At 34.2% G+C, this 9568-nt stretch overlaps 1 protein-coding gene across 1 annotated transcript in view; it reads left to right on the forward strand.

The window, feature by feature from the left end:
- The first annotated feature begins 7450 nt into the window (after positions 1–7450).
- The window catches only part of LOC141844795 (putative poly(ADP-ribose) glycohydrolase 2), a 2842-nt gene continuing 724 nt past the window's right edge, over positions 7451–9568 (forward strand). The window contains exons 1-3 of the mRNA XM_074732792.1: positions 7451–7647; positions 8977–9037; positions 9384–9561. Of these exons, the coding sequence (XP_074588893.1) occupies positions 7526–7647; positions 8977–9037; positions 9384–9561 (361 nt within the window). The 5' untranslated portion in view covers positions 7451–7525. The remainder of the gene's footprint in view (positions 7648–8976; positions 9038–9383; positions 9562–9568) is intronic.

Raw genomic sequence — 9568 nt, forward strand, 5'->3', positions numbered from 1 at the left:
AGTTTATGTTGGATACTGTTTCTAACCTTTCATGGTTACTTACATCAACTTTGCTATGCTAGCACAATGTGTTGCAAAGCAAAAGAAAGCTACAGGGACAAATCTACATTAGTATTATTTTTATTGGATAAAGTGGTTAAAGGGCCATCCTTTCATGCCATCAATAGTACAAACTTTGTTTTTACTTGAAAAGAAAAATATGAAATAAAATTCTGATAAACATGTCATATGTTTATGCACATGAACTTATAATCCAAGGGGAAATTGAAGGACAGACCCTTATAAGTGGATGCACTATTGTGATGTAAAAGGGAAAGATTAAATAGTTGAAGCTGGAGTTACTGTTACAATAAAGGAGGTCTTATAAATTGATAGGGAAGCTGTTGTGTTTTCATTTGATGATGTTCATGAGCATGAAGTTGAATTAATTACACCAGATGAATCATTAATCAGATCAGTTTCCTCCTCTGCAGAACCATGATCCTAAGTTGCTCTTCTAATTTCAGCCTTTTACAGCTTTAGAAACCGTAGCCAAGTTATTTTGGTTTAAAAAAGTGTCCTTGAGATGCCATAGATTTTGAAAGTTGAATCCTCCTTTGATTGAGGACCAATTTTCTGACCTACAGTCTTTGAATTAACCCTCTCTCTACCCTTAAAACTTTTCCATGAAATCTCTATGTGCTCAACTAGGTTTGTGCTTGAGTGTCCAACACTTCATCCTTGAAATCTATAAAGATGCATTTGCTTAATCTTCTGCCAATGCAGGTGCAGAGTCTAAAATACTGTGAAAAGAGCTGAGGTAGCAGGTTTTGGGTTATGAGGCATTGCTTTCAGTAGTTGTAGGACAAAAGTGTTGCCACCACTTCAACACCAGGAGATGTCTCCTTGGATTCATGCACCGAGTATGGTAGGAGAGGCAACAATGTTGGCATTGGTATCTGAGGCATTAAAGGAGCATGAGGGAAGGAGCTCACTATTAGTTTGCCGAGAGCACAACATTAGAGTTTTCCTTCTCCCTATCGTCTATTATAGGGATTACAAAGGAAAAGAAGTACAGAGGTGAAGATGATGAGTGGTGTCCAGATTCCTAAGCAGCGGAGGTATGAATGATTTGATACAATGATGTGAGAAATGCGATAGAGATTGTAAACAACTAGAAGAAGAGTGAAATAGTTCTCAATGCCTCATCCTCTACTCTAAATTATCTTATTAAAGTTAATAATGAATCTTAAGTTAAGTCCTTGGTAGAATATAAATTAGAGTCAAGTTCTTCTATTGTGAAATATAATGCTGCTTGGTAGGCTCATGCATTGTCAACACCCATAGAGTTTTCAAGTGTACGATTGGATTGGATTATTATTATTTTGTTACACCAATCTAAACCTATCTACTTCGTCGCTATCATCATATCGTGTTAGTCCTACTATAAGGCCTTGATGTCAGACAGAATATCAATTATTCTGGAGACGGAAGATTAGAGGAGAATTGTAGAGAAAACAAGCACGAGAAGTTGTAAAACAAAGAGAAGCCGTGACGACGTCGTCTCTAGAGTTTTTATCGAAAAAGAAAATTTTATTCAATAATTAAAAGTTAGTCGAAAACAGTGAAACATGTGTATAAATATACCCTAAATCAAATCCTAACTTGAAAAGAAAAAATATTTTAAAATCTTAAAAATAAAAAATTATTATAAATAGTAATGTTCGGAGCTTCTGAAAAGGCACTAAACGATATTTGATGGGTCCGAAAGTGGGTCGGTACGGGTTCCACTCGGTATTGAATAAAGATATCTGAAAGAGCTTCGATTAGAAACCGATCGTACTTCATTCTGATACCCGAGTCAAAAGTTATGACTTGTTGAAGTTTAACTCCTCATGTATCACTTCTATATTAGTCACCTCGAGTTGAAAATAACTTATCTTCGAGTTCATAGAAGTATCATCAACATCCACTGAACAAGGACTCAAGTGTTTCACATGAAAGACGTCAGAAGTCTTCAAGTGACTTGGAAGGTGCAGTCTGTATGCATTGTCATTGATCTTCTGCAGTATCTCACATGGTCCAATTTTTCGATCTTTAAGTTTATTGTACTTGCCAGTCAGGAAACGATCACGAGTCAATACTGCCTAAACATAATCACCAACATCAAAAAGTACTTGACGACAATGATTGTCGACCCGAGTCTTATACTTAGTATTGCTTTTATGAATAGCCAGTTTCACTTGCTTCTGAATGCCTTGAAGGTGCTTTGCTCCTCTTCTTTAGGACAAAATCGTCTTATATGGGCGGCAAGGGCCAAATCCAGCACCCCGGATAGGTTTCGCTCATAGACAATCTCAAAAGGATTCAAACCTATGATCCTATTTCTTGATATGTTATAGGCAAACTGCTTGAGGTAACGTCAAATCCCACTGCTTCGGTTTAGTTCCTGTCAGACACCTTAGAAGATTACCCAATCTCTGATTCACCCCCATAAACTCTTCCAGAATTGACTGATGAACTTGTTGGTATCACAATCTGAAGTCATAGATCTAGGAACGTCATGTAAACACACAATTTCCTTGTAGTAAAGACAGGCAATCCGAACAACATCCATAGTCTTCCTGCAAGCTATAAAATGTGTCATCTTAGAAAACTTGTCAACCACAACTAGAACAAAATTTGAAGTTTGTTGGGTGCATGATAAACCCAATACAAAATCCATATTGACATCGAACCAATGAGTTTCAGGAACAAGTAAAGGAGTGTACAAGTCTGTATTGGTTAGAATTCCCTTGGACTGTTGGCATACATAACATCGATCTACAAAGTGAACAACGCCACTGGTCAACTTGGGCCAATAAAAATCTGCAGAGATAAGAGTTAGTGTCTTATCACGACTAAAGTGGCCCTCATTATGAAGCTCACTGATAATTTATTGTCTCAATAAGCAATCTGGAACACACAATTGTAATCCATGAAATAGATAACCATTATGTAAAATAAAATTAACCGCGGTGCCAGTGCTGTATCGGTGCCGATACCGCGGTGGAATAAAAATTTCGTCCATATCACGCGATACGACTCGAAATTTTAATCCCTGAGTTAAATACCTTAATGGCATATAGCAAGATGTTAAGTTTTAAAATAATACATTTATACGATAATATTTTAGATAGGAAAATATACAAAATAGTATATTTAATATAAGTGATATTTTGTCTTTATTTAAAGTTATTTTTAAATGAATTTTGTATCTATGATAATCTCGAAATTTTATAATATACAAAAATGACATTAAACATATGATTTTTGTTTATACTTGATTCAAGTAGGCTGAAAATGTTAGGGGGTTTGGTTTGACCATTTTTCATTTTCATTGTTTTATTTTTTAAGAAGTTACTATTTGATTTGTATTTTTCAATTTTATTTTGTAGAAAATGAGAAGTCATTTCCGAAGAAAACAGAAAATAATATTTTATCATTTTCTATAGAGAATGAAAACTGTGATTGAAAAATAGAAAATGAAAAAAGATGACTATAATGTCGTACACCTCTTCATCGCACGATTATTTTAATAAAATAATTTATTAAATTAATGAATATAATTTTTTAATTTTATCTTTTAAATTTTAAAATAAATTTATATTTAATTTATTAAAATAATTCATTAAATTAATAAATATAATTCCATAATTTTATTTTTTTAAATTTAAAACAAATTTATATTTATTTTAATAAAATAATTTATTAAAATAATTAGTTAAATTAATAAATATAATTTGATAATTTTATTTTAATATAATAATTTATTAAAAATAATTATTTTAATAAAATAATTCATTAATAAATATAATTTGTTATTTTTTTAAAAATTTAAAATAAATTTATATATATTAATAAAATAATTATTTTATTCATTAAATTAATAAATATAATTCTTTAATTTTATTTTTAAAATTAAAATAAAATTAGGTAAATTATTTGGAGCTTGAAACTAGACCCGACCACGGTTCAGAACCGCCGGTTTGACGGTTCGGAACCGCCGGTTCGACGGTTTGTGGTAGGTCGACCCTTAACCTTAACCGCCCAAGACGGTTACGGTTCACGGTTCGGAACTGCCGGTTCACGGTTCGATTCACGGTTCATGACGGTTCGCGACGGTTCGAGATTATTATATTAAAAATTTAAAATGTATATAAAAGAAATATTGAAAAAAAGAGAGAAAAGTCGATGTAGTTTAGTGATGCGTATTCCTTTCTCTCACGCGGGAGACTCTGATTCGATCCTCTTAATTATAATATATTTGAAATAAATATATAATTATATTATATATAATATCGTATTGAAATTATGTATAAAAGTCATTGGCACATACAATTCGTCCCGTCTTTCATCGGTGAGAATTGTTCCCCATCAACGACGTATTAAAATTGAATTAAATAAATATAAATATAGTATATATATAATTATAATAATTTTATAAACAAAAGATGTTGTAGAATAGTTGTGAGTATATGCGCTTGTGTTCCGGGATATTTTGGTTCGATCTCGAGTAATGACATGTTAAATTATAATTTAATTAAATAAAAATAAATATATTTTATATAAAAAAATCATAAAATAAAAAAAAAAACTTAACTGTCGGTCCGCCTGCTTGAATCGTAACCGGCCGGTTCTGATTCGGCCCCGCTAATCGGGTCAACGGGCCGGTTCTGAAATTTTAAAAGCTCCCTCCCCTCCCTCCCCTCTCGTCCCGACTCCCGAGATCCAAGCTCCCTCCCCTCTCGTCCCGACTCCCGAGATCCCCATGCCTCTCCCCCTCTCGATTGTCGCCGCCTGGAATAATGCCGCCGACACCGCCTGGATTGTCTGGAATAATGCCGCCGACACCGCCTGGATTGTCGCCTTCTGGGATTATGCTGCTGACACCGCCCAGGCGGTCGCCAATATGGCTCGTGAAGTTTCCGATTTCGCGCGGTTGGTCTCCAACGCCTTCCGGTCACTATCGGAATTCGCCCAGGCGGTATCAAACTTCTCCCGCGCGGTCGCCAACCGGGGAAGACCGACGGCACCTCCGCCATTGCAGCTAGAAGGACCGGCACCTCAGCTAGAAGGACCGGAACCTGAGCTAGAAGGACCACCATCCGCCGACGGCCGATGAGTGGTTTTTCTTGGATTCGTTTTTCTGATTCTTTTCTTGGATTGCGATGATTTCTTGTTCCCCATCAGCACCTCTCACCTTTTTTTACAAAAAATATAATAAAGTAGAATCAAATGCGGAATCAACAGGTCGAGGATTTTTAAGCAATTCCAACTCTAAACTCAACCTTTGCTTGCAAAATTAGAGACAAGGAAAAACAGAAAATGAGCACAAATTACTTTGCTAAGTGAGTAAATGGGAAAGATATGTATGCATGAATTTAATCTTAATCAAATAAACAAGAAAATGATTTATATTACAACCTTAAATTCATTTGAATTCTTTTAATTGAAGAGATCCAACCACATCACAAGGAAACTCTAGGTTTGAGTCTAACTTCAGTTCAGTTCACTAGCTACTGATCTGAGATACTAGTTATCCTTTTGATTTCCCTTAATCTTCTCTACTAATGGGAACTCCGCAACCAAGGATGCCAATATGGTTCCTTGTGTCTACCCCATTTCAATAAGACCTAAAGTTATCTAACTACCTTAGTTTTTATCACTCTGTGAAATGCCACTATTTTAGTTTTCTTGCTCAGTGCATCTGTCACTGTGTTAGCTTTCCTAATTCCTCTTCAAAAAAATTTATAATTCGTCCTAATGCGACTAAAGTTAGGATGCGACTAAAGTAGGTTCCTCATTTAAAATTTAGTTCGACTATGAATTGGCAAAAACAACTATAAATTGATTCTGATTTAAACCCACATAACCTTAATCACCACACCTATCCAATGGGTTCAATTCGAACTCAATTCGGCTTCAGCTTGATGTCCAAAACCAAATTTATCCATTCGGTTCAACTTACTTCGTCATCAAAAAATTCTAAAAAATGTAAATTTAATGCGAAAAAAATTAAATGTGAAGAAACTTGATATCTAACAGAATTGACCTTCGTTTGAAGTTTGATTTATGCCACTTCCGCTTATAGCTATACTAACTCTTGGTATGGTTAAGCAAAGAAAGCACTAAATCAAAGATTTGGAGTAAGAAATGGAAACAACATATGATGCAGAGTAGGAATATACTTGAGGAGCTTTCTGTTTCTTTCATTCCCTTCCTTTTCTCCCTTTTGTTTTTTTTTTTTCAACATTATCCTTATTATTCTTTTTTGTGGCCGCCTCTTTTGTTATCTATCTATATATTTCTGTTTGTCTTCTCCGATCCTTACACCTATTCACTAACATGGTGGTAAGTATGGGGTGTTATACACCTACTGGTTTACATGTTATTTTGAATCATGAAATCACTATTTATGGAGTTGGAGAAGGAATTTTCAGATCAAGTCAGTAAAAGAAAATTTTGTCCAACAAAGTCCTTTGACTTTAGTATATGGTTATTACAAGTTTCAATCTCTTGATATCAAAATTTATGACATTCACTGTGGTGTTATTTTTCTGCAATGAATTGCTCGTGCATGACTTACAGCTGATTATTATGGACATCAATCAATCCTGATTATAATAAAAAATCATGACATCAGTTTGGCTATGGTTATTTCTGCAATGACATTTGACATGATACCACAATACATGAAGAAGATATTTGAAGGTAGTCTATTCTACTGAAGGTTCTTCTACTTTGAGGCAGAGGAATTTCTATAGGATGTCAGGTTGCTGGACCACTCCCTCTTCAGAGCCTACTTTGGCAGTCCTAGATGAATGCATGATCTGTATTTATGCTTCAGCATATTAGGTTACTTTTTATATATGCTATTTTTTTCTCTCTTTATTGGACTATGATTTCCATAAGAAGAGAAGTCCTTGTTGTGTAGTCTTAGGCTCTTAGCTTAAGGATCACATATATCATATTAATGCAAAGGTTGTTTTATGATGGAATATTTTAGCCCAGTGGTAGGTTCTGTCTACCCTCTCGCTCTCATTCATCCATGTGATGCCTGTTCTCAAACTTTTAGGTTAATATGTTATCATAACCAGTATGGTTTTTGCCAGTTTAGTATTTTTCGGCCTTCCATATAATTTTATGCTTATTCTTGTACTTGTTTACTGCAGTTCTCACTTTCTGTTACATTCCAATAATTGTTGGAAGTTATTTTCTCCAATATGAGGTTGCATAAGTACCAAAGTTGCCTCCTCTAAGTATGCATAATTTAGGTTTGATCACAGCCATTCGGTTATTGTAGCTTTTTAGACTTCTATACTGCAGGATTCTCACTGTTGCCCATGATGTTGATGCAATTATGTTATGGCATTCAAGATGTTATCAGTCTTAACTCATCACTTTCTTACTTGCTTGAAACGTATCACATCTGTTGTTGAAACTTCTTTTCTAATTATTTACTTACTACCATCTTCTTTATAGATATGGCCACTCTTTTCAATTCATGGGTGACTATCAAGATAACAAGCCCTTTGATTCGATGGGAAGGCGGAAAACATGGATTGTTGCCATAGATGCTTTATGTAATCCGAGAATGAGGCAATATGAAATTGAATACCTTGTTCGGTATGCTGTCTATAATAGACTTGCCTTTGTTTAACATGAAATGAATTCAAGTAACTTATCCAAAATGACGGGGTTCTATATTTTGAATTTGTAAAGCCAAGGGCTCTGCTAACATTATATGCTTGTTTGATCTCTTAAAGAAGATATCCTCGTGTCTATTCATCTACGGTTATTTAACCTATGAACCTTATATAGCAGTTAAAAATATGTATGGATAGTCAGTTATATTGGTTGCATTTTAATTCAATAGATGAGTAACTAAGACCTTTTGTCCTACACACCTTATCAGCCAACAAGTAATCACAAATTTTGATACTGTAAAAATCATGCTTTACAATTTTTGGCTTCCTTCCAAGCAGAAAGATCTAAAGCTCCATTTAGGTCTTATCTATATTGCTTTTAGTCCCAATTAGTATTTGTCAATGTCAATGAAAACCCAACACCTTACTGAAATGCTGTTGACAAACATAGTTTCTTTCATTATACTTTACATCTGCTCACATTGTTATCAAACACATACCAGTAGATGTCCATGATGCTCTACTACCTATTCTAACACCCTATGTTACTTGTACTCAGATATGAGAATTACACACAAATGTGGATCGAAGTTTCAAACACATTTGTTTTTAAAATGTTGTATATGTGATCAATAGGAATATCAAGTGTTCTCTTGGAGCATGTGTAGGAACTTGGGTATAGAGGGGATGTTGTAGACTGCAAGTATAAGAGCTAAGACCTATGTGAAAAGAAGCTTTTTCTAAGGTTTTATTATTGGGCTGCATAATTTAATTTATTAGATTCCACTTATCCACAGTGGATACAAGACACAGTCCATGATTTCTCATTATTAGGGAATAAAAATATAATATGTGTTATCTGCCAAGTCTGTATTGTTGCTTACATATAATTCATCTTGCATATCACATACCTGGAAGATATTTGATTTTTGATAAACAAACTACAAAATAGATGTTTATCATCTTTAACAAAATCAAGATGAACTCATGATTATTTCTAGCGAAAAGTTGATTTATTTTTTGTAGTTAAGTCATTTCTGACAAAGCTACATGGAGATAATTGGGAATAGATCATGCAAAATTTTCCATCATGGAGTAAAAGTGAAGATGAAAGACATAATTCATGAGTAGATTACTTTCAGATAAACATTTACATGATAAGTTTATGATGACATCAAGTTATGTGTTTCAGATTATACTTCCTGTTATCATGCTATGTTCAAATACAATTACATGATAAGTTTATGAATGGGATCACCTGTGCTTTCTGAAACTATATTTTCTTATATAATTCATTGCTTTTGATCAGGGAGACAATTAAAGCATTATGTGGATTTTTCGACCAATCAAAGTACAAGTGCAGAATTGAGGTTCTTTCAAGACATTAGTTTATGCAAAAATAATAGTAATTCCTGAATCATTGGTTTCTGCTGACTTTTCCTGTAAGAAATTTTATAACAAGATTGGGTTTAAAATGGAGCCACTGCTTAATGCAGAAAAGCAACCTAGTGCAAATATTTCTGGATCAAATACAACTACTGTTTAACAGGGTCACATTTATGCCAGATTCAGTCATCATCCAGCATATTCTGCGCTTAATATATTTTGTTAATTCTTTGAAATATTTTGTCATTCTTATATTGAAATGTCATTTCCCCTTCTGATTATCTTGAAATTATTTTCTAGTATATTCATCGTTGTTCTTCATATCTTTAGTTGTCTGAAACTTATCCTAAACACGCCAAGGATGTTGGAAGTTCTGAAAGTAAAAAATGTAACGCTGAAGGAACTAGTGTCGGTGAAAGTTCTAGTGTTAGAGATTTTCAAGGCAGCATAGGAATCGCAACTGGAAACTGGGGATGTGGTGCTTTTGGTGGTGACCTTGAAGTCAAAAGCATGAT

Source organism: Curcuma longa, chromosome 14 (genome assembly GCF_044706935.1).
Source record: "Curcuma longa cultivar G26 ecotype Majalengka, Jawa Barat chromosome 14, ITB_CL_G26_1.1, whole genome shotgun sequence".
Taxonomy (NCBI): Eukaryota; Viridiplantae; Streptophyta; class Magnoliopsida; order Zingiberales; family Zingiberaceae; genus Curcuma; species Curcuma longa.